This window comes from Hippopotamus amphibius, chromosome 3 (assembly GCF_030028045.1).
Source record: "Hippopotamus amphibius kiboko isolate mHipAmp2 chromosome 3, mHipAmp2.hap2, whole genome shotgun sequence".
Classification (NCBI taxonomy): Eukaryota; Metazoa; Chordata; class Mammalia; order Artiodactyla; family Hippopotamidae; genus Hippopotamus; species Hippopotamus amphibius.
In genome coordinates, this window is record NC_080188.1 from 127,567,138 (window position 1) to 127,592,246 (window position 25,109).

The 25,109-nt window shown below is 37.0% G+C and overlaps 1 protein-coding gene across 6 annotated transcripts in view; it reads left to right on the forward strand.

Moving 5' to 3' along the window:
• Positions 1–25,109, forward strand: part of KDM2A (lysine demethylase 2A) — a 105,720-nt gene that overhangs the window by 15,491 nt on the left and 65,120 nt on the right. The window contains exon 2 of one of the 6 annotated variants that reach the window (XM_057725709.1): positions 22,036–22,386. The exons of the other annotated variants lie outside the window; for them this stretch is intronic. Within the exon in view, the coding sequence (XP_057581692.1) occupies positions 22,384–22,386 (3 nt within the window). The 5' untranslated portion in view covers positions 22,036–22,383. The remainder of the gene's footprint in view (positions 1–22,035; positions 22,387–25,109) is intronic. 6 annotated transcript variants of the gene reach the window in all.

Below are 25,109 nucleotides of genomic sequence, written 5' to 3' on the forward strand. Positions count from 1 at the left end.
TGGCGGTCCAGTGGTTAAGACTCTGCGCTTCCAATACAAGGGGCGTGGGTTCGGTCCCTGATTGGGGAACTAAGATCCCACATGCCATATGGTGTGGCCAAAAAAAAAAAAGAAAAAAAAAAGGAAAAAAATTTTTTTCTCGTTGTGATGAAAACTCTTAGGAACTTCACTCTTAACAACTGTTCTGTGTATCATACAGCAGTGTTAGCTATAGACATCATGTTGTACATTATGTCCTTAGTACTTTTTTCTTTTAATCCCTAGCACTTATTTACCTTCTAACTGTTTGTACCTTTTGACCACCTTCCTCCAGCTCTCCCCCCCACCCCCGCCCCCACCTCACCTCTGCTAAGCACTAGACTAGACTTCTTTTAAGGCAAGGACCATGTCTTTTTCAAGTACTCAAAAATACATACCTCATTTTATTGTGCTTTGCTTTATTGCGCTTTGCAAATATTGCAGTTTTTACAAATTGAAGGTTTGTGGCAACCCTGCATTGTCAGATGATGGTTAGCATTTTTTAGCAATAAAGTACTATTTAATTAAGGTATATACATTATTTTTTTAGACAATACTTTTGCACACTTAATAGACCATAGTATAGTATAAACATAACTTTTACATATCTCTGAGGTGTGCTTATACAAGCATACCTCATTTCTGTTGAAATGAACAGAAATGTGCACTTCCTTGAAAGTACATAAAACATAATGTAATAACCCTAACGATTAAAAAAAACTTTAGCTTGGTAATCAGGAAGCCTATATTAATCATCTCAGCTTTATTTTATTCACCTGCAAGGTCCTTCTCAGTTCTAATAGTTTAAACCAGTTGTTTTCAAAGTGTGACCCAGGCCACATCATCTGGGAATCTGTTAGAAATGCAGAATCCCATGTCCTACCCCAAACTTACTGAATCAGAAACTCTGGAGTGGGACCCAGACTTGTTTCAACAAGTCTGTCAGGTGATTCTGATAGATGGTATAGAGAACCACTGAAATTATTTTTGCAGTTAGTTTTTCTTTGCATTAAGAAAAAAAAATAGAGTTAACTACCATAATTTAAACTTGATAGCTTATTTTTAAAACTTTTCTTCATAAGTGTTTCCTGCCAGTTGAATTTGAGGACATTTTTCTAAACTAGTTGTAGCTAAATAGTAAGGTATCTTTGAATCAGAGGCAGTTCGGAAGTATTTGAAGACTGCTGCTTGCACAAAGCAAAGTATGTGTGTGTGTGCTTATATTTGTATCTCTATATATGCATCTAGCATACATACATGCTTTTCTCTCTGTCACTGGAAAATTCTCCATGATGAGTGGTTAAGGGAAGGGAAGGATACAGTACAGGCCTTTATTAGGCAGACTTGAATGAGTGGTATGGCAGAATAAGAAGTATCAAAAAGTAGAGGTTGTTTTTCTGCAGTAGCAGATGCATGTACAGTTGGCCCTCTGTGTTCCAGCATCCAGGGATTCAACCAACAGTGGATTGAAAATATTCAGGGGAAAAAGTCCAGAAAGTTTCAAAGAGCAAAACTTGAATTTGCTACGGTGGCAACTTCTTACATAGCATTTACATTGTATTTACAGTTATTTGTATAGCATTGTATTATGCATTATAAGTAATCTAGAGATGATTTAAAGTATACGCGAGGGTGTGCATAGGTTATATGCAAATACTACACCATTTTATGTAAGGGGCTTGAGCATCTGTGGATGTTGCTATCTGGTGGCGAGAGGTGGGGGTAAGGGGAGTTCCTGGAACGAATCCCATGCGGATGCTGAGGGACAGCTATACCTCCTATACCAAAGAGCTCTTTTAGCAGTAGATGTTTGCCTCCTTGTTACCTGCAGTGGGTTGTTGTTGTGGACTGAAAGGTACTGATTATTGTTGATATTCATTTACTTCCTATAGAGGCAGTTGCACATTTTACTGTTGGAAACCATAATAATAGCATATCTCAGATGCATGTTTTGTGCTTGGCACTATGCTAAATGCTTTTATACGTGGCCCACTTCCACCATTGTTGTTTTGGCTTAATACCTTGAGTTTAAATTTACTCTCTGTTAAATAAAAGGGAACCTTTTGGAAATAGAGTTCCTAAAAAGAACTCCTTTTAAGATACCTGGTTGAACACTTTTCAGGATTTAGTAAACAGTATCATGTTTGTTCCATTTACCTCTTGTACCTTTTGTGTGTGTGTGGTTCATTATTTTTATAGATTATACTCCATTTAAAGTTATTACAAAACAGTGGCTGTAATTCCCTATGCTGTACAATATAGCCTTGTTGCTTATTTATTTTATACACAGTAGCTTGTACCTTTAGTTATTACCCATCTCATATTTTCTAAATTGAAGAATCCTGTTTTCTTTCATTTTTTCTTACATGGAAGTTGCTTTTATTTTTTTTTCCGTTAATTATTGTAGTGGCCTTTCTCCAGGTGTTTTCTACCTATTAACTATTTCTTAGTGTGGTTACCAAAACTATAAAAGTTGTCATAGGGTCCTAAGTTTTTTTCTTTTTGGTCTTTTGCTCATTTATTTATTCAGCAAACGTTGTTGGGTATACCGTTGATGTTTAATGCATGTGCTAGGTATACAGAAATGAATATCAGTGCCCTGTCCTCATAGTCTGTTAAGAGCCATATAAACAAATCATTATGTCCTACTGTGATAAATGAAATTTAGGAGGTATAAAGTACAGAGGCAAGGAAAACGAGGGTATGGCTCAGGAAAGAAAGTCTTCAGAGAGGAGGTAAATGGTTTACTAAGTTGGATATTGGAACATTAAGGGTTTTCCAAGAGGCCAGAGGGTGAGGAAGGAAATTCCAAGCAGAGGAACCAGCATGTCCAGAAGCAAAGAAATATGAACCAGCATTACAAGCTCAAAACAGCATTGCCAGTAGTTTAGTGTTACTAGTGCATACGAATGGGAGAGGATCTGAGATCTGAAGAGTCCTGTCAAGTTGTTTGTACCTTATGCAATAGATAGTAAGGAGACATTATAGGAGTTAGAAACATGGGGATACGTGATGATATCTGTTTTAGAAAGATTGCCCTGTGAGGGTGTTGTGGATAGACTAGTGAGGGAAGAATTGCAGAGGTAAGGAAATCAGATAAGCGTTTACTATAATAGTTTAGAAAGAAATGATAACCAAGCCTTGGTACCAAGAATGGAGGTAGAGACCGAGTCGAGGTATTTTAGGACAGAGTTGATGGGACGTGGTGATGCTGTTAGATGCCCTCAGAAAGGAAGCCCGCGCCTGAATTCTTGGCTTGTGTTCCCAGTTGATGGGTGGTATCACTCATTGAGAGAGAATACCATGGTTTTATGCAAAGGTAAGAATGTAATTTTGATACATTTATATTAATCTTTATGTCTACAGTAGCATATTTAAATCACCAATTATTTGGTCTGCTCTATGAAGAACCCTACCAGAGATTCTGAGCTAATGTCATGAGGTAGATTTGGATGACTTTTTATTAGGTAAAACTAGTTCAGAAACCATTGTATTTTCATTACTACCTGGATTAATTAATTTTTCTCTAGACCTTTTATTATTTTTTAAATTATTTATTTATTTATTTATTTATTTATTTATTTATTTATTTTTGGCTGCTTTCGGTCTGTTGCTGCGCATGGGCTTTTTCTCTAAGTTGTGGCAAGTGGGGGCTACTCTTTGTTGTGCTACGTGGGCTTCTCAGTGTGGTAGCTTCTCTTGTTGCGGAGCAAGGGCTCTAGGCATGCAGACTTCAGTAGTTGCGGCCTGCAGGCTCAGTAGCTGTGGCTTGCGGGCTCTAGAGTGCAGGCTCACTAGTTTTGGCACACAGGCTTAGTTACTCTGCAGCATGTGGAATCTTCCCGGCCCAGGGATCGAACCTGTGTCCCCTGCATTGGCAGGCAGATTCTTAACCACTGAGCCACCAGGGAAATCCCCAGAGCTTTTACTTTAAACTTGCCGAAATCAAAGGCTAATAGTAGAATACTCATTCACGTGGCTTTTTAAGCCCTTTCTCAGTTTATCCCCCTCTGTTTGGAATATTACTCTGTGTTGTCTTCTGTATCATTTATGAAACTATTAGCAACTGTCCTAAACATTATATTGTGGGGAACACAAACGTTTGGAAACATCCATTTACTTCTGTTCCTTTTTTTTTTTTTAAGCTCTTTATTGGAGTATAATTACTTTATGTTCCTTGTTTTTAATTTTTTTTTTTACCAGTTCTTCATATATGATACAAAATTCTTCCAGATTCTGTGTTTTAAAAATTCTATAGGGGAACTTTGTTAAAATTTTTTTATAATTCTAAATAAATTTTGTTTCCCTTGAGTTTCTCCCTTCATGGAATCCATGTGGCCATTCTGATAGCACATTTGGGAAAGCCTCTGGTGATACTTTGCCATCCTAAGTCCAGTTGGAACTGTGAAGAACTCTCAGTTACCAGCCATGAGCCAACGAACTCTACTTTCACTGGGTAAAAGTAGAATAGGAATTTATAGCGCCATGGTCAAGTGTCAGGTGGGTTCTGGTAGTAGTTTTAGATCTGGGAATGCATCACATCTTTAGGCCTCTTAGCCTTTCCTGTGTAAGAACAGCTTTCTCTCTCATTTTTTATAGGTTGAGAATTTTCTGATCACCTGGATATAGCTCTTTAATTTGATGACTTAGTTTTAAGACCCATCTGAAAACCAAAATCTATCGGCTAAAATTTCTCAATCTTGTTCTGTGGTAATAGTCATTTGAATGACTTCTGTATACCTACCCATATTAATCAAATTCATTGGCTTCTTCTAAAGCTCTACTGGGAACAGAATGACAAGCTGACACATGTCCATTTGAATCAAAACCTGTCTGTTCATTTCAAAAGTGTCTGATAGGTTTATTAGCACAGGACTTTAAACTAAGCACACTGGCTTACATGTGAAATAGGCTCTATTCGGTTTCTGAAAAGGAGAACTTCCTTTGGGTATAATGCTTTTTCATATGCTATTAAATCCTACAGATAGTTTATTGGTTAGTTGTACTATGGGATTAATTTGATAATAAAAAGACTCCTATTGAAATTGTGATTAAATATAGGAATAATGCAGAGGACTTGAGAAAAATTCAAATAGGATTTTCCCATGGGTAAAATTTTGTTTAGCTTTTCCCATACTGAACAGTCTTTGGAATATGTAATACTCATGACTCTTCCACAATTTATTAGTGTTTTTGCTTTCTTCCCTCAACTTTGATAGAATCGGTATTTTGGGTGAGTGAATGAAGAAGAAGTTTAAAGGATTTTACCCTGTCTAGTGATAAAAGTTACACCTGCTGATTGTGAAAAATACAAGAAAATCACTCACAGTCTTAAACTTAACCATCAGTACCATTTTAGCATATCTCCTTCCAGTTTTTTTTCTTCCCATGCAAAGAAGTCTATGTAGCTGGGATAATGCTTGATATCATTTTATATCTTGCTTTCTACAAATTTATTGTAATCATTTTCCAGTTACTAAAAATTCTTACAGGAGTTTTTAGTGACTAAAGTTATGCTGCAATTTGCTATAGTTTATTTGCCCATTTCTCTGTTATTGAACATTAGGTTGTGTCTACTTTTGGGGAGCATTAAAAATAAAAATGTAGTGAACTTCATTATGTATTTTTTTATGTTTCTGAATATATCCTTATCATTCCTAGAAGTACAGTAATTAAGGTTATGAACATTAAAAAAAATTTACTGTGGAAAAATGTAAACATATACAAAGTAAATAATAGTGCAGTGAACTCCCCTATACCCATCACCAGCTGCAATGATTATCAACATATGGAACTCTTGCATCTGTATCCCTCACTCCCTCTCAGTTATTTTAAATTAAATCCCAGATACTTTTATTTGAGTAATTTATTTCATCTGTAACATACTTTAGTTATGTATATCTGAGTTTTAAGTAAAACTTACTATTTGTGAAATATAAAGCACATACAGAAAACAACATAAAACATAAATTTCTAGTTCAGTGCGTGATCACAAAATGAATACCCTTGTAACTACCACTCATCAAGATTTGGAATTGCCACCCGCTCAGAAGCTTTCTCGTGCCCCTCCCAATCAATAGTTCATTTTTCTTTTCCAGTGGAGACTTATGGTGCTATAATTTAGTTTTAATTTTGAACTTTTAAAATTAGAATAGTACAGTGTGTATTTTGTGTCCAGTGTGTTTTATCCAACATTTTGAGATTTATCCATGTTGCTCTGTAATACAGAGACTTTTTAAAAGCATACCATTACTAGTATCATAGTAAATGAACAACTTCTTAATATCTTCATTATTCAGATTTCCCTGAAGGTTTTTCTTTTCTTTCTTTCTTTTTTCTTTTTTTTTTTTTGATTGGTTTGTTTGAATCATGTGTCAGACGAGGTCCATCCACATGTTGTGTGTGGTTGATATGTGTCCGAAGTCTCTCTTAACCTGTGAGTCACTGTTGCCCCCTTGTCTTTTTCTTGTCTTGTGGAAAGATCTGGTCACTTGCCCTGTTGAGTTTCCCACTTCCTGGATTTTGCTGATTGCAAACCCGTGTGTTTTTTTTTGTTTTTTAATTGAGATACATGTAACATATAATGAAATATACAGGTCTTGTGTTTAGTTTGGTGAGTTTTGACAGTGTAATCACTATTCAAAACAAGATATAGATAGAGAACATTTCCATCTTCATGGAAAGTTCCCTTCTGTCCCTTTGTGTTTGGTGTCTTCTTCCATCCCTGTATCTGACTTCTGTCACCATAGACTAAATTTAAATTTGCCAGTTTTCATAAATACAGAATCACAGCATATGCTCTTCAGTGAGGAGCTTCTTTCACTTAGCATTATGTTTTTGAGATTTGTCCATGTGTTTCCATAGTTTATTTCTTTTTTATTGCTGAATATATTCCATTGTGTATATATACCATAATTTGTTTATCCTGCTTTTGATGGACACTTAGGTGGTTTTCAGTTTTTGGCTATTATGAATAAGGCTGTGATATTCTTGTATAAGTCTTGGTGTGGACATGTCTTCATTTTTTCTTGAGAAAATATAAAGGAGTAGTTGCTGGGTCACATGGTAAAGGTATGTGTAACTTTGTAAGAAATGGCCAAACTATTTAAAGTGCTGTTCCATTTTATATTCCTGCCAGCAACGGATGAGATCTGCACTTGCTCCATATCCTTTTTTTTTTTTGGCCACACCATGTGGCATGTGGGATCTTAGTTCCCTGACCAGGGATCGATCCCATGCCCCCTGCCTTGGGAGCACGGAGTCTTAACTGCTGGACTGCCAGGAAAGTCCCCTTGTCAACATTTTTGACAATTAGCCATTCTAGTGAGTGTGAAATAGCATCTCATGATAATAATTTGTATTTCGCTGATAACTAATAATGTTGAGCACCTTTTCATGTGCTTATTGAACATTTGTATATCTTCTTTGATGAAGTATCTAAGCATTTGTTCAAGTCTCGTCTCCTTTTTTATTGGTTTGTTCATCTTTTGATTGTTGATTTGTAGTTCTTTGTATATTTAGATACAAGTCCTTTGTTAGACTAACGTGCTGCAAATACATTTTCCCAGTCTGTGACTTGTGATTTTCTTTTCTTTTCTATTTTTATTTTTTATAAGTTTATTTGTTTTTAGCTACGTTGGGTGTTCGTTGCTGCATGCAGGTTTTCTCTAGTTGTGGCGAGTGGGGGCTACTCTTTGTTGCTGTATGCAGGCTTCTCATTGCAGTGCTTCTCTTGTGGAGCTTGGGCTCTAGGCACGCATGCTTCAGTAGTTGTGGCACATGGGCTCAGTAGTTGTGGCCCCACAGGCTTAGTTGCTCCATGGCATGTGGGATCTTCCCAGCCCAAGGTCGAACCCGTGTCCCCTGCATTGGCAGGTGGATTTTTAACCACTGTGCCACCAGGGAAGTCCTTGTCATTTTATTTTTTAATGGTATATTTTGGTGAACAGCATTTTGTAAATCATCTTTTTCTTTTATGGTTTGTTACATATTTTTAAAAATTTGATCTTTGAGATAACCTTTGAGGGGGAATATGGCAGTGTTCTCATTTTGGTCATTAGGAAATAGAGGCCCAGAGAGGTAAAATGACTTGTCCTAAAGTTATACACCTAACAAGCGGTAGAGCAAAGCTTTGAAACCAGGTCTTTTTACTTCAGGTTGAATTTCTTTCCATTACACCATATTCTCCCTTTCTCTTTTCCTGTTACCTGAAAATGATACTGTACTCAGCTGCTTTCTTTTTCTTGACGTTCTATGTCCTCTTTTACTTTGGGGCCTTTGCATGTGCAGTTCTGAGTTGAATACTTTCCTTCCTCTCTTGAATTCAATTTATCCTTCAGATTTCAGCTTAGATGTTACATCCTTTGGGAAAAATTTGACATCTCCTTTTTCTGCTAGATAAGGTATCCTCTTCTCCCTGTTTCTTTAACATTAGATTTTTCTGCTGTCATAGCAAATAATACTCTGTCCTTCCACTTACTCTCTCTAGATTCTGAGGGCAGGAAACATTACAGTCTTATTTACCAGAAAATTGACAATGTCTGGCACATGGCAAATGATTAAAAATATAATGAATTTGATTGAGTATAATTCTCTCCTTATCTACTAGTGACAGATTTCTCTCTGTACTGTATACTTAAACCCTATGGTGTATTTAATTTAGCATTTTTGTGTAGTGTCATGATGTTCCACTTGTGATTGCTGAATTCCTGAAAGGACTGTAACATATTTTAAAGTGAGGATTGTAAAATTTTATTTTATTTTTTTATGCCGTATATACCTAGGGAGTATTAAAACTTTATTGAATTGAATATTTGACTAGCTTTAGGAAGTTTTCTACATCCATTTACTTTATTCATTTACTTTTACTATTGACGGTGTCTTAAACTCAGATTTAAACTGTATAATTGCCTGAAAGATATTACATCTGAAAAACTAATTTATACATTTCACAGCTGCTGTGTTTGACATTGAACAGCAGGTATTGATACCATCTTTTATTCTAAAAGAGTAGGTAGGTTTTTTTTTTTTAATTATTTATTTTATTGGCTGTGTTGGGTCTTTTTTTGCTGTGTGCGGGCTTTCTTTTTAGTTGCGGTGAGTGGGGGCTACTCTTCATTGTGGTGCGGGGGCTTCTCATTGCCGTGGCTTCTCTTGTTGCGGAGCACAGGCTCTAGGCGCATGGGCTTCGTAGTTGCAGCACATGGGCTCAATAGTTGTGGCTCATGGGCTCTAAAGTGCAGGCTCAATAGTTGTGGCACACAGGCTTAGTTGCTCCGCGCCATGTGGGATCTTCCTGGAGCAGGGATCGAACCCATGTCCCCTGCACTGGCAGGCAGATTCTCAACCACTGCGCAACCTAGGAAGCCCAAAAAAGAGTAGGTAAGTTCTTAAAAAATAACTTACAGAATTAACTGTCCTGTGTTTCGGTTAAAAAAAAATCCTTATTCTTAGGAAACGCACACAGATATTTAAGAGTAAAGGGCCATTGTATATGCAACTGACTCTCAGGTGGTTTGGGAGTAAGTGGGGAAAAAAATACACACCACTATGTGTAAATTGGTGCAGCCACTGTGGAAAACAGTATGGCAGTTCCTTAAAAAACTAAAAATAGAGTTGCCATATGATCCAGCAATCTCACTACTGGGCATATATTTGGAGAAAACCATAATTCAAAAAAATAAATGCCCCCCCGGTGTTCACAGCAGCACTATTTGCAATAGCCAAGACATGGAAGCAACCCAAATGTCCACTGACAGATGAATGGCTACAGATGATGTGGTGTATAGGCACAAGGAAGTACTACTCAGCCATTAAAAAAAAATGAAGTAATGGAGAGTTCTCTGATGGTCTGGTGGTGAGGATTCAGTGCTTTCACTGCCGTGGCCCGGGTTCAATCCCTGGTCAGGGAACTGAGATCCTGCAAACCGCACGGAGTGGCCAAAAAAAAAAGAATGAAATAATGCCATTTGCAGCAACATGGATGGACCTAGAGATTATCATACTAATTGAAGGAGGTTAGAAAGAGAAAGACAAATACCGTATGATATCACTTATATGTGGAATCTAAAATATGACACAAATGAACTTATCTACAAAACAGAAACAGACTCACAGACACAGAAAACAAACTTATGGTTACCAAAAGGGAAAGGAGGTGGGGGAGGGATAAATTAGGCAGATGCAAACTATTATATATAAAATAGATAAACAACAAGGTCGTACTGTATAGCACTAGAAACTATATTCAGTATCCTGTAATAAAACCATAATGGAAAAGAATATGAAAAAGAATATGTATATATATATGTATAAGTGAATCACTTTGCTGAACACCAGAAAATAACACAACATTGTAGATCAACCATATTTCAATAAATAAATAAAAATTCCACCCCTGTATACACACACACACTTTTGTATACAGTATATCCCCATATATCCACAAGCAATCCCCACTTTGCATGGTAATGTGGGACTATAAAAATGACCGTGCAAACTGAGGCCATGCAAGATGACGAATGGGAAAAATTATGACGTGCCCTTTAAACTTTTTATCAAAATATTAAAAACGACTTCATTATTGACTATAAATGTATGGGAAAATGAAAAAATAGTAAAACTAATATTTGATACACTGTAATTTAAAGCTATAGAAACATTGAATATTAAAGTGTTCTATGTCTTGAGCAGTGTTTGCCTGCTTCTTGTCCTATAACTTAAGATATGGAGCAAACGTCTTTTGGGTGCCTTGGCTTCCAGCATTTTATCCTTTGTACTTTCAATGTCATGAAATATCATTGAGAGTCCCCTTTTTTGCTGGTGTCACTTCCTCTGGGACATCCTCGTCCTTTTCACCGTCATCCTCATCACCACTTTCCTTATGCGCATGTTGATAAGTTTGCCTGCACTAAGTTCCTCTGATGCGTATAACCCTATTTATTTTCTATTCAGATTTCACTTCCAGCATTACCACTTTTTATCTCTTTGCTTCATTTTTCTCTCTGTAGGCCAGTTCCCTCCTTTGATTATCCATTTTTGTAAAGTGTCACATGGGCTTATTACTGGAGACTAGGAGTCAACACAACTACATGCTGTGCTGTTTGTGTGTGAACTGAATAACATGCCCAGTGACTCCTCACCAACAGACTTTGAAAGAAGTGACGTGATAGATCACTGGTCACAGTGCACATCTGTCATTTGCATAGCCATTTCTGGAGTGAAGAACTAGCAGTAAAATTTGTACTTTGTGTGAACTCACGGTTCATATACCATGGTAACTGAAATTTGAACTATGTTGTTGGTAGACTGATGTTATTTAACTAAAGTGTGGCTACTGAAATTTGGGCATATGGGATTGTGGAAAAAAGTACTAACAGTAAAAAGAGCAGATGTGAATGAGTGCAAATCCTTCCACTTTTATAATATTCAAAGATTAACTCCTTGCAGGAAGGTTTGTGTCATTGTAGTTACTTTTAGTGACTTGTAGCTGTGATTTACAGGGAGGATCAGATGATGACACACTGCATGCATAAAAACATTCTTTGTTAACCATGACACATTAGAGAGAACAAATGTATTGATAGGGCAGCCAGTATTTGCTGAATAGCTCTAATATGCCAGGCAGTATTTTAGATATTTTACATAATTAGATGTCATTTAATCCTTATAGCAATCTCTGAAATCAGTGGTATTTTATTAAACCTCATTTTCTAGATGAGAAAACTGAGGCTCAGTTTCCTAAAGCTTACTAAAGCTTAGTAAGTAGCAGATCAGGATTCAAACTTAGGTCTATCTGGTGCCAAACCCATACTCATTCTGCTACCACATTTTTCATGGTGGTTGTTGGTGGTCCAACCCAGAGTCCTTTTGATAGTGACTAAACTGAGACTGAAACATCAGAAAGGAGCGTTTTAGATATATTTTAAATTTATGGTGCTTTAGGTGATTAGGTTCAGGTTAAACACATTGGCAAAAATACTAGTAATAGGTCACCGCCTGCGTTTATTTGTTGCATCATAACCAGCAGACACAGTATCAGCTGGTCTCGCTCTCGGTGATGCTGTGTTTGATCACTTTGTTACAGGTGTGACTGTCATATCTTTCCTTTAAAAATGTATTTTTTTCCTTTGTAAGTAGAAAATAATTTGTGGGATTGTACTTTGAGATTCTCCCAACAACTTTTTACTAATTACCCATTTATTGTCCTTGCTGTGGTATACTTTTATTGATATCTTTAGAAATTTATTACCAAAAATTTAGAAAGTTAAACATATAATGTATTTTTCTTTTTTTCCAATGGCAATAGCTTTTTTTTCTCTTTCACCATGACATAGTACTTACTCATTTACAAATGTTTTTAATACATTTCACCAAAATTTACTCATTAAATCCTGTATCCCTGGTGATAAAATTAAAGGTAATTCTAAGATATATAAATGAAGAGAAGGATATAAAGGTATAAATAAGTGGGTGAATATTAATGAAATTACTTTGTATTGTGCTTTACAAGTATGATTTATGCATTTTTCCTGTTACTAACACATATTCATTCACTTATTCATCAGTGATTGAATATTTATAGAGCTTCCACTATGTCCCAGGTACTGCATTACGTGCTGGTAATGCAAGGTGGGGAAGAGCAAGTATTGTCCATGTTTGTTATAACCTGCAGTCTAATGGATAATTACTAATTCTAGTAAATATAGACAGGATACTATGAGCCATGGAATAGGGAGACTTTCTCATCTGAAAGGATTGTGAAATGTCTTCTTAACTTGTGTATGAGGTAGGTAACCTAAGGGGATGAGGAAGTAAAGGAGTAAATATATCTTGCAAAGAGGAAAACAAATATTAAGGATTTGAGCTTCAAAAAAAGAAAAGCTTCATGTTGATATTACAGTCTCAACAAATACAATTAAATTTCTGGTTGTTAATACATTGCATAAAAGTGGGAGAGTGGATATACTTAAGATTAGAAATGTGCTCTGTGATATCCAGTGCCGTTAACATTGCAGTGAGACTGGGAGAAAAAGTGTACAAAGAGGTCATCCTCTGGATTTTTTTTTTTTTTTCTAAGGTGGTACCTAAGGCCTGCCTGAAGGGTGAAATTTGAGCCCCTGGGTGTGGGCCCAGGCATGGGCATTTTTATTTATGTATGTATGTTTGTATGTATTTATTTGGTTGTGCCATAGTTGTAGCTCACAGGCTCCTCAGTTGTGGCTCGTGTGCCCCTTAGTTGTGGCATGCGAACTCTTAGCTGCAGCATGCGTGTGGGATCTAGTTCCCTGACCAGGGATCAAACCTGTGTGCGTGCCCCACCCCCCACATTGGGAGTGCTGAGTCTTAACCACTGCGCCACCAGGGAAATCCCCATATAATGTATTTTTCATTGTAGAAGGTAATAGGTGATCTCAGAAGAAGAGAAAAAGTTCAGAGGCATCATTGAGCTTTTATTCTTTTATAATAGCTTTGCAGTTCCTAAATTATTTTTGAACTGTGTACTCTGAAGTATGTCAAAGGCACTGTTCTGTATTCTAATTGTTCTCATCTAAGAACACAACACACACACACATTTCACCTATTAAACCTTTCTGAGTTTTCTTTTTAAATAATAAATAATCAGAATATAACACTCAATTGCAGAAACTTTCAGAGGACAGAATTTAAGACCTACTGATGTAGTGTCAAAGAAAAGAGTTACTTCATGGTTACAAGTAGATAGAACTGGGTGATTGTGATGATAGGTATTTAGGAATCAGAATTAAATAATGGCTTCTCTGGAATTGTGAATCTTAAACCGGTGAGGACAGAGAGCCAGAGAAATAATTTTAGAGAGTAAAGCATGAAAGGCACATTTTAGAAGTTAGCTAACTTGAAATCTGAGTGAATTTACTGAGAGCCAGTGAGAGGGTGAGAAGGTACCTTGATAATGGGGTAGGATGAAAGAGGCAAAGGTTGGCCCAACATCGTGGGGAAGAAAAACTATAATTGCTAGCTTTTAAAATTTTGATGTTTTAAGTCATGAGGTCATCATTTGTAAGGATGGGTGGTAGAACTGAGAACAGACTTTAGGAAAGGAACTTGAAACAGCATGTGTAGTATAAACCAAAGCCATTGAATACAAAATGAGCAGTATTGAAATGGTGGATGGAAAATAACCATTTATTCTCTCTCTCTCTTTTTTGCTGTAGAAAACTCTTCAGTTTAATATTGGTTATAAAAAAATGTTGGTTACATAAACTATAATGCCATGCTTTCCCCCGTCATTTTAGTGGATTTTATCGATTTCTTTTCTTTAAATTAACTTATTAATTGGCTGCCTTGGGTCTTCGTTGCTGCACATGGGCTTTTTCTAGTTGTGGCAAGCGGCGGGGGTTGGGGGGAACTACTCTTCATTATGGTGCACAGGCTCCTCATTGTGGTGGCTTCTCTTGTTGGGGAGCACAGGCTCTAGGCGTGTGGGCTTCAGTAGTTGCAGCACATGGGCTCAATAGTTGTGACTAATGGGATTAGTTGCTCCACGGCATGTGGGATCTTTCTGGAGCAGGGATCGAACCCGTGACCCTTGCATTGGCAGGCGGATTCTTAACCACTGCACCAGCAGTGAAGTCCTATCTATTGATTTTTTAACTCCAGTGTAAAAAGTTTTTTATAAAAGCTTTTAAAGGTATATAACTTTTTAAACTTCATTTGGGATATGTTTGAAACTCCCTCAGATCCTGGCAATTAACTAAAGTTAATTTGTAGCACTAGCAGTAAAGATTTCCTGAACCAGATACAAAAAGCCCATGCAAGGTGGAAATTGAAACAGAACTAAGATTTGTGAAAGTGTCTGACATATAAGTCCAGAGTATGTAATCAACTTAAAAACAGTGCTGTTATGGACAATTTGGCAGATGAGAGTGGAGATGTCTTGTTTGTATTTCATCCAGGCTTAACCACAACTCTTGTGCCATCCTGGGAAAGGTCAGGTTAAAAGAGATGCCTTTCACTGGATTTCAGGAGTCAGTGAACCTAGCTAACCTTTATTAAAGTAAGAAGGAAAGAATTTCAAGGATCATGAGCTTCAGAGACACTGCATAGTTCCCTTGCATTAGAGATTCTTGTAGCAAGACTTCTAGCTAATCTAGTGGTAATGTAAATCAATGTAAATTGACTGAGTACATACATATCGATTAACTTAGTTTTTACTAGATTATAGTTGGTACAAATACTTGTCATTATTGCTGTCCTTAAAGGAAATTATGGACATAATTTTTGGTACATAAAACTCAAATCAGGGTTTTTCCTTTATCAGAAACAATCCACACCCTAAGGTGCAGTTCAGCTGAATATGTCTGCTGTACTTTGTTTAGAATTCACCAAAAGAGCTGAAGTAGGGGCTGGTGGTACATGGCTTGTCACTACAACTCTGCTTAAAGCTCTTACGCTTTCAGTAAGTTCAGGACACCACAACCATGTTCAGCGTAGTCAGTCAGTCAAGAAATACCGCAAAATGGTCTTATGGCTTCCTTTATCAAGTCTTGCAGACAAACAAGCAAAGCTTTTTTCCTTTAACAGTGGTGAAGGTTAAAAATTGTTTTCTCTTTACTCTTGATTTAACTGAATATTCCCTTAGCAAGGCTGTAATCTGTCAGATTCCCTGTGGATTTGCTTTAGTGTGGTTTGGGGGTCCCTTCCAGGCCCTGACATTTGTGTGCCCTTAAACGGGGCACTTCTTAACCTCTCTAAATCTCAATTTGCTCATTTCTTAGTTGGGAGTGACAGCCATACTTGCCTTTTAGAGCTGTGTGAAGGTATAACGGGGTAATGAATATATACTGTTTTGCACACAGTGAACTTTCCATAAATGGCATCATTTATAACTTTCAGAACTGAAGTTATATAACTAGCTAGTTCTACATACTTCACATCTGACTGGTTTTTAATTATACAAATAGAATAGGAATGCATTATTACATAAAATATTATAGATAAGGCTGAAGAGCCCCTTTAATGGCTCCAGTCCTGATCCCTTCCCCAGAAGTAGCTATTTTATCAGTTCATGTATCCTTCCATGTCATCAACTTTGCCTTTCTACACACGCACACACACATGCACACAAATAATACACAGGTGTATATATATATTTTCTACTTAATAGGTAAATATGAAAAGACAGTGATTTAGTAATTTTGTAAATATTACAAGTACTAGTTATTAGAATCTGTATTTTATAGACTCAGTAACCAAAGGATAGCACAGTTCAACAATTTTTAATGTAGTGTCAGATCTTAGGCCAAATTATAGAATTTTTTAAAAAATTATTTTTTGTAACCTTTTTTTCTCATTGTCTGTTTTATACATATTAGTGTATATATGTCAATCCCAATCTTCTAATTCATCCCCAACACCCCCCCCCCGCCCCCAAATTCTTATAACCCTAGGAAGGTTTATTCAAGGGGAAGAAGCTGGAAGAAATAAGAAACATAGTTTCAGTCATTTAGCTCAAAAATACACATTTGCTAAAAGGCCAGTAAAAGATCAAAACTTATGAAATTCACTGTCACTCAGTTTATCTGAAGTTCTGCAGTTGGGGGTCAGAGATACTATTTGTTAGTCTGACAAGTAAGAAATGATGTTTCCTTTTCTCAGAAACGTGAAAAATTTGCTATCATCTTTGTGGGGCAAAGGAGGCATTTGGGGGAGGATATTAGGGAAAAGTAATTGAAACTGCTATTTGTATATCATTGATCCTAAGTATATTTAAATTATTTTTTTAGTTACCTATGATATTTTTGAAATATAGTCACATTGGGAAGTGGATTCCAGGCCACTTATGGAGGGATATTGATCTTGAAGTGATGTTAGTTTCTCCCCTAAAGCCACTTTTTCTGGCATAATTTTCTTTTTAAGTAAGGGGATGTTAAGAGGAAGAGGCCACAGTTACTTTGGCAGCAGGAATCTAAGAGCTGGAGAATATGGATTTGACATGATCTCTCTTCTCTGGGGAATTAGAGGTCAGTTGGGCAAAACAATGGGGAAGGGGTTAGTAGGCAAAGACAAATGTCAAGGTCAAATGGTGCTAATTCTAACCATTTAGGGAGAGTAGAGCAAAAGATTCAGCTTTTCTTTTTTCATCCTAGTCTTCAGACTGAACCTAGTAATGAAAGCCAAAGGGCAGAACTCCCAGATCCACCTGGGAGGTGTGTGTAGAGGATGTATAGTAAAGCCTCCCTTGCTCAGAATAGAGATGTGATGACCTCCTTTGCTTAGAGGATATCATGGAGGATACCGGAGCCGGGAGTGAGTTTAGCTTGTAAATTAAACCTCGGTAAACGGTTTCAGCTGATTATCATAGGAAAATATAGGACAATTCCAGCATAGGTTACTTTGGGAGATTCATATGCACACATTAAATCCCTTTCTTGGTAGCTCATTTTCTAAGCTTTGCTTCTGTCACTTCTTCCAAGAGCTGTATTGTTTTGTTCAGTATAGTAAGCCACTAGCCACATGTGGCTGTTGAGCATGTGAAATGTGGCTAGCATAATCTGAGGTATCATTATAATGATAACGCTGGAATATTATTGATTACATATGAAATGATTTATCAGAATAAATAAATTATTAAAATTAATTTCACCTTAAAATATGGCTACTAGAAAAAAAATTATATATATGGCTCACATTACTTTCTGTTGGACCCCACTGGTCTAGAAGAACCTGCACCAGGGATGAGTACTTCTTTTTTCTTGCTGTAGAATTTCATATGGCTCATTCCATAGGCACTGAGTGATGTTAGTTCAGTAACAATACTTAAGCCATCATTTAACTTTTATAGTCAGATTTTTTTCCCTTTGCTGGGGAAACACATTTGAAATTTAATTTTGTAAGGCAGTGAGAATATAGGATTGCTCTGTGCGTGTGTGTGTGCGCGCATGCGCACGTGTGCATGTGTTATTTTCTAGGAATTCCTCTTGTAGTGCTCATGGTGCATCTCATACCTGTGTCCACAAGGAACGGGTCCTACCAGTCTTCCTACCTGGTTAAGCCTGTGCTTGGAAAAGCAATGCTTTTCTGTCCCAGGAAAGGATCCTGGAACCAGGTATATTCCTCAGCCCAGTTCTCATAAGCCCTTATTCCCAAGGAATTTGGGACATTAGGCTTAATATGTCATCAACCTTTGTATTCAGCTGTCTAGAGCCAGGTTTCTAACTTCACAAAATATATTTATCCCCAAACTTTTTTAGTTCAAAAAGCTCTAATACAGAAAAGTTGAAAGAGTAGAGTCCCCAAATGTTTTTTTAAAATTGCCACATTATTTCTATATATACTTTTTTGAGGCTAATTATTTGGAAGTAATTTGCACATCATGACACATATTTGTTACCCCTAAATATTTCAACATGTCTTTCCTAAGAATAAGGGTATGACCTTATCACAAATTTATTGTCATAACCTAAGAAAATAACAATAGTTCCCTGATATCTAATATTCACATTTTCCCAAATGGCCTAAATAGCTTTTTTCTGGCTTTTTAAAACTCTGGATTCAGTCCAGGTTTATGCATTGTATTTAATTATGACTCTTTAGTCTCTTTTAATCTAGGATAGAGGTTGACATACTACAACCCTTGTGTCAAGACTGGCTAGCCATCTGTTTTTGTACAGCCCACTAGGTAAGAATAGTTTTTACATTTTTTTCCCTATATCATTTTTTTTAATTGAGGTAAAATTCGCATAACATAAAATTAACCATTCAGTACATTCTCCCTAGTTCCAAGACATTTTAAACACCCAAAAAGGAAACCCTGTACTGTTAAAGCAGAGTCCCCATCAGCCCCTCTCTGTAGCTCTGGGTAAACACTAGTTCACTGTCTGTTCCTATAGGTTAACCTATTCTGGATGTTTCATGTAGATGGAATAATAAAATACGTGACCTTTTGGGTCAGGCTTCTTCCACTCAGTATGTTTTTGAGGTTCATTCACATTGTAGCCTGTATCAATATTTCATTCCTTTTTATGACTGAATAATATTTCATTGATACGGGTATACCACATTTTGTTTATCTGCCTACTGATGGACATTTGGGTTGTTTCCACCTTTTGGCTGTTTTGAGTAGTGCTGCTTTGAACATTTGTGTTCAAGTATTTGTTTCAATACCTATTTTCAGTTCTTTGGTTTTTACATTTTTTAATGGTTGAAAAAATCTGAAGAATAGTATTTTATGACATATAAAACTATATGAAATTCAAATTTCAGTGTCTGTAGATAAAGCCATGCTTACACATTCGTGTTGTCTGTGGCTGTTTTCATGCTGCTGTGGCAGAGTTGAGTCATGCATGGTAGAGACCTTAGGTCCCACAAAGCCTAAAGTATTTACTCTCTGGCCCCTTACAACAAAAGTTTGCTGACTCTGAACAGTTCCACTATCTTTTTTGTTTTTGTGACATGGATTTGTTTTTATTAAACTAATAAGATTTTGTTTTTAAAGCAGTTTAGATTTGCAGAAAAATTGAGCAGAAAGTACAGAGTTTCCACATATCCCCTCTTTGACCCCCAGTTTCCTCTATTATTAACATCTTGCATTAGTTAATAATAATGTACCACATTTGTTACATTTGATGAACCTACACTAACACAACGTTATCACCCAAAGTCCATAGTTTATATTAGGGTTCACTCTTTGTGTTTATAGTTTTATGTGTTTTGACAAATGCATAATGTCATGTGTCCACCATTACAGTAACATACGGAACGGGTTTCACTACCCTAAAAATCTGCTTTGCTCCACTTATTCATCTCTCTCCTCCTCCCTGTCACACCAGTAGCTACTGATGTTTTTATTATCTCCATAGTTTTGCCTTTTCTAAAATGTTATGTAGTTGGAATCCAAATACAGTATTGTAGCCTTTTCACACTGGCTTCCCTCACTTAGTAACAGGCATTTAAGGTTCCTCTATGCCTCTGTGTTCTTTTTATTGCTGAATAATACTCCATGGTTTGGCAGTACCGTAATTTGTTTATCCATTCACCTATTGAAGGACATCTTGGTTACTTCCAGGTTCTGACAGTTCTGAGTAAAACTGCTATAAATGTTTGTGTGCAGGTTTTTGTGTGTGGACATAAGTTTTCAACTTCTTTTGTGAATGTTATTTCTTAGTCTGTGATTTCTCTTTTCATTCTCTTAAAGAGTGTCTTTCACAGAGCAGAAGTTTTTGATTTTTGTTTGTTTGTTTGTTTTTGGCACACGGGCTTAGTTGCTCCGAGGCATGTGGGATCTTCCTGGAGCAGGGATCGAACCTGTGTCCCCTGCATTGGCAGGCGGATTCTTAACCACTGCGCCACCTAGGAAGCCCCGACGCTTGATTTTTTTTAAATTAATTTATTTTTTATTTATTGGGTGCATTGGGTCTTCACGGCTGCACGCAGGTTTCTCTAGTTGCGAAGAGTGGGGGGCTACTCTTCATTGTGGTGCGTGAGCTCCTCATTGCGGTGGCTTCTCTTGTTGCAGAGCATGGGCTCTAGGCGCACAGGCTTCCGTAGTTGTGGCACACGGGCTTAGTTGCTCCGAGGCATGTGGGATCTTCCCGGACCAGTGATCAAACCCATGTCCTCTGCATTAGCAGGCAGATTCTTAACCACTGCGCAACCAGGGAAGCCCCAAGTTTTTGATTTTAATGAAGCCCAGCATACCAAATTTTTCTTCCATGGATTGTGCTTTTGGCACTGTATGTAAAAACTCACTGCCAAATCCAAAGGCACCTTGGGTTTTTCCTGTTATCTTCTAGAAATTTTATAGTTTTTTGTTTTACATTTAGGTCTGTGATCCATTTTGAGTTAATTTTTGTGAAAGGTGTAAGGTCAGTGTTTGGATTTTTTTGTACATGACTATCTAGTTGTTTCAGCACCAGTTGTTGAAAAGACTGTCCATTCCACAGGAAAACATTGAATTGCCCTTGGTCCTTTGTCAGAGATCAGTTGCCTGTACTCATGTGAATGACATTGTCTTCTAAAATGTCCTTCATTCTGGATTTGTCTCTTTCCTCATTGTATACTTTAATTTGTTTTCCTAAACTGTATTCCTCGTAAACTAGAACTTAAGTCTAGAGGATTAGATTCATGTCAGACATTTTGGCAAAGATGCTTTCTGGGTGATTGAGCACTTCAAATTGTATCAAGTCAGAAGGTGCACAGTGCTAGGTTGTCTCACTAGTAGTGACGGCTGGTTAAGGTGGTAACCAGCGGATCTTTCCATTGTAAAGGTATATTTTTCTTTTTGCAGTTAGTAAGTTCTCTAGGGGTAGTACTTTGGCCATGTAACATGAATATTTGAATCTATATTTGTCAGGCAGTGCTAGATTCTTGGGAGGCAGCAGTAAAAAGAAGGATTTCTGCTCTCACAGAATTTGCCTTTTCCCCTCCACGTTTGAAGACAGTGGTGGGACTGGGTCTCTCCTTGGACAGGGGTGCACTTGCAACTTAGGGTAGGCTGATATCAGAAAAATAGGATCATTGAAAAAAGTATATACCAATAAGTACAGAGTTTCAGTATGGGATGATGTAAAACTTCTGGCTGGAGAAGGATAGTGGTATTGGTTGCATAACAGTGTGAATGTACTTAATGCCACTGAACTGAACACTTAAGAATGGTTAAAATGAGAAATCTTACATTATGTTTATGTTACCACAATTTTTAAAAAGTATATGGCATTATGATATATCACTGAACTTACCCCTGCCTCACTGCCTTTTCTCTGATAATTTTCATCAGGCTTTTGTTGGTCTGTTTGGACTAATAGAGAGAGAAACTCTTTCTGAGATAAAATTCTATAGTTGAGTTCTGGTAGAGAGGAAGAGGCAGTGATGTTATGTTTCATTCACTGCCTCCAGTAGAGTTTGTCTTTGTAGCCTCTCAGGGAGACCATTGTTGAGATCTCTGGGTGTCCTGGATTGTGCCCAGGCTGTGGGTGGAGCTTCAGCTGTTGGTGCAGACAGGCTCTGCCTTTCACTATCTGCTGTTTCCATTTGTTGCAGTTCGCCAGATGCAGGCCTGCCTTTGCCAGGATACGGAGAGAGATCTACAACTTGAACCATTGTCTGAATGCTGCCGTTTTGACCCAGGAAATCCTGTAGATTGAGGATGAGAGCAGTAACCATAATGCCAGCAGCAAAATGATTGTTGACCAGTTTGCTGTGAAGGCAGGCGCTTCATTTAGTAAACCTGTGATTAAGAGCAAGAGTTCTGTTTAGAGGGAAGGAAAGAACGCCTTTATTTGTGGCTGATGGAGCTTGGATAACCTCTCTTGCCTTCCTATTTACCTGAATTGACTGTGGAAGAGAAGGTGGTAGGAAAAGCTTTAGTGATGGCTGTGGCATGATATCATGGTAAGGTGAACTGTGACTTTATTCAATTTATAGAAATTTTATCTATCTGAAATCTTTAATTGCTTTCATGTTGGAGAATATTTAGCTTATCACAAATTCTTAATTTTCAGTATACAGGTTATAGGTTATGTGTGTATAGCCTTTGCTTTGGCAGTAGTATAGGGAAATTAGTATCTTGTATAGTGTTTTTCAGTTTTTGACTGAGCTCTAGTAGGAAATACATTTTCTGTTAGGATCTAGTACACTTATGCACATGGGTATATATAACTGTAACAAAAGTTTCAGGAAATTCTACTTACCCATACTGTGTTTTCTGATACTCTCCATTTCATTCTGTTCTATTATTTCATTAAAAAATGCATATCTGACCTAAACTGATTTTTATGACCCATGGTTTAAAGAAGATTGGTGTGGAACAGTGGTTCCCACAGTATGGTATATACTCAGGTTCTTTTATGTATAGGGATCTGTGAAGTCAAAACTTTTCATAGTTATACTAAGATGTTATTTGCCTTTTTCTGCCTCATTCTCTAATAAGTGGAGATTTTCCAGAAATATTGTGGTTTTGTAGAACTACATGATGTATGATGATATCGCTCTCAGGGTTAATAGAATGTGTATTTGTGTATTCTTGTGTTTTCTAAAATTTTGTAAAGTAGTAGGATTTAAATGTGTTTTTTCAGAGATTAGCTCAGTTTTCAGTATTCATATTGTGCTCTCCCTGGCTACTTTAGATTATACCTGCTGTAATCTCTGTAGCTTCATTGTGGTCCAGTGAATCATTACTTTGAAATCCTGAAGTTTTCCTTGAGACTTTGTGAAAATACAAGACATTGTCTTGTTTTGCAGTTATATATTTAGAAAATGCTTCCATTTTAATTTGTAATCACTAAATATTGACCTGTATGACCCACATAAACAAAAGCTATTTGGGATCCTCAGTAATTTTTAAGAGGGTAGGGGATTCCTGAGACCAGAAGTTCAAGAACTTCTGGTATAGGGGTTAAGAATGTAGCCTTGTTTGTTTTGTTTTATTTTTTTTAATACTTTGATTGCACTGGGTCTTAGTTGTGGCTCGTGGGCTCCTTAGTTGTGGCATGTGAACTCTTAGTTGCGACATGCATGTGGAATCTAGTTCCCTGACTAGGGATCGAACCTGGTTCCCCTGCATTGGGAGCACAGAATCTTATGCACCACCAAGGACATCTCTAGGGTTGTTTTTTTGTTTCATATTATTTTTTGCCCGTTTGTGGTTTTTTTTTGCAGAAGGGGAGTCATACTTTTTTGTGTGTGGTTAAAAAATATACATGTGTATAACCTGAGGTCTATACTCAATGAGTTTGTAAATGTACAATACTGTATTGTTAAATATAAGTACAATGTTGTACAACAGATTTCTAGAACTTTTCATCTTATATAACTGAAACTTTATACACACTGAACAGCAACTCCCTGTTTCCCCCTTCCCTCAGTCCCTAGCAACCACCATTTACTTTCTGCTTCTGTGAGTTTGACTAGAATATAGGTTTTTTTTTTGTTTTAGTTTTTGTTTTTGTTTTAATGATAGTTAGGTCTGGATTTGCATCCCAGCATAGCTACTTGTTAAGTAACCCTGGCTTGTTTCCCAACCTTTTCAGTTCTTTCTTTCTTCATAACTAAAACTGACATTTTACTCTCTTCATAGGGTTGTTGTGAGGATTATAAATGAGCTAGAAAAATGGGCTTGAAAATGCTTAGCACAGGAAGTATTCATATGTTAGCTATTATTATGATAGAAAATGTAGTAACATCTAGTCACATTGATATTTAGCTGTAGCATTTCATAGCAGCATGCACCTGTGTGAAATTGGATTGTCTAAACCTGCTTTAGGTTCTTGTTCTCATTCTGCTCTTGCCTGTGCCTCTAGTCTTTTCTTAATTAAGTAGGTTTTGTTTTCCAAGCAAATTATGAGCTTCTTGAAAATAGCTGCTTTCTTCTGTTTATTTCTGATCTGTCTTGGACAGAACTGCAGCCTACAGTAGTACTCAGGACATGTATGTCCTAGTACAAAGGCCATGGGACACACTTAGAATCTCTATGAGGATGATGATGGGAAAAGAGCTTTTTAGGTCCCTGCTCTGATTCTTAACTCTGTCTCCCTCAGGAACTTCCTTCCACTACTAAACAAGCTTCCTAACAAGTATAGTGAAGGATGGATTACAGTTTATTAAATCACTTCAGTTTCTTTGATTATTCCTCTTTCTGTTGGCAGTATAAAATTCTAACATAGTTGCATACTTTTCATTACATCCCAACAATAGAAGAGAATCATAGCAAAAGATGATTTAATTCTTATTTTCTGTAAATGTATATAATGATTACTTCTTTAGCACCTTCTGAGATTTTAGAGCAACAAAGGCAGGCAGGTATGAAATTTATTTTACATCAAGAACTGAACTGTGTTCTGAACCTTCTTTTTTTTTGTTGGTCACTTCTCTTTTCTTCTTTACTCTGTCTTTGGCCTTCTGTTCTGATCTGTCTTGATGTCCAAAAACTTGTTCTTATATAAGCACATAGCTCCTCTATCTTCTGGTCCTACATTTCCCCTGTTCGCATATGACCATTCCTTTAAGTTCCTTCTACCCAGAAATCAACAACAGTAGAACCAACTCTACCATTTAGGCTTTTAGGCTTCTCCCAAATAACATCTTCCAGAAATGACCACTTCATATTAAATTGCTGG